Source organism: Phaethon lepturus, unplaced genomic scaffold, assembly GCF_000687285.1.
Source record: "Phaethon lepturus isolate BGI_N335 unplaced genomic scaffold, ASM68728v1 scaffold35046, whole genome shotgun sequence".
Classification (NCBI taxonomy): Eukaryota; Metazoa; Chordata; class Aves; order Phaethontiformes; family Phaethontidae; genus Phaethon; species Phaethon lepturus.
The window spans coordinates 808-1,229 of NW_010548920.1; the positions used below are offsets into that span (position 1 = coordinate 808).

At 65.6% G+C, this 422-nt stretch overlaps 1 protein-coding gene across 1 annotated transcript in view; it reads left to right on the forward strand.

Annotated features, from left to right (window-relative positions):
- LOC104623141 (membrane progestin receptor gamma-B-like) overlaps positions 1 to 422 on the forward strand; it is a gene marked incomplete at its 5' end in the record, with an annotated part of 3,475 nt that overhangs the window by 320 nt on the left and 2,733 nt on the right. The window contains one exon of the mRNA XM_010290133.1: positions 156 to 255. Within this exon, the coding sequence (XP_010288435.1) occupies positions 156 to 255 (100 nt within the window). The remainder of the gene's footprint in view (positions 1 to 155; positions 256 to 422) is intronic.

Below are 422 nucleotides of genomic sequence, written 5' to 3' on the forward strand. Positions count from 1 at the left end.
CAAAAAGTTGAGTTGTTGGTTTTAAAAGCCATACTTTGGGTCATCCTGATAGAGCCCTTCTACTTTGCAGCCAGGTCTCTCGTCGTTCTGCTCAGGTTAATCTCCCTGTTTCCACACGGGGCTAAAAACCTGCGCGAGCGCGTCTTTCCCAGCAGGGAGCCATCGGAGGGAGAGGTTTTCTGTTCCCGGCCTGGCGCTCCCGCGGCTGCGGCGGCAGGGCAGGGTGATGGGCTCGCTGCTGGAGCCCTCCTTGTGGTAGGGAGCATCCCGACACCCGCCCTGCTGCCCCCCAGCTGTCCCCACGGCCGGAGGGGCAGGGGTTGGGGTGGGGCGCGTTGCCGTGCCCGTCTCGCTGCGAGCAGCCGGAGATGCTGCATGGACCAGGCTGGCTGGGCGGCGGGGCCGGAGGGGGCTCCGGCGGC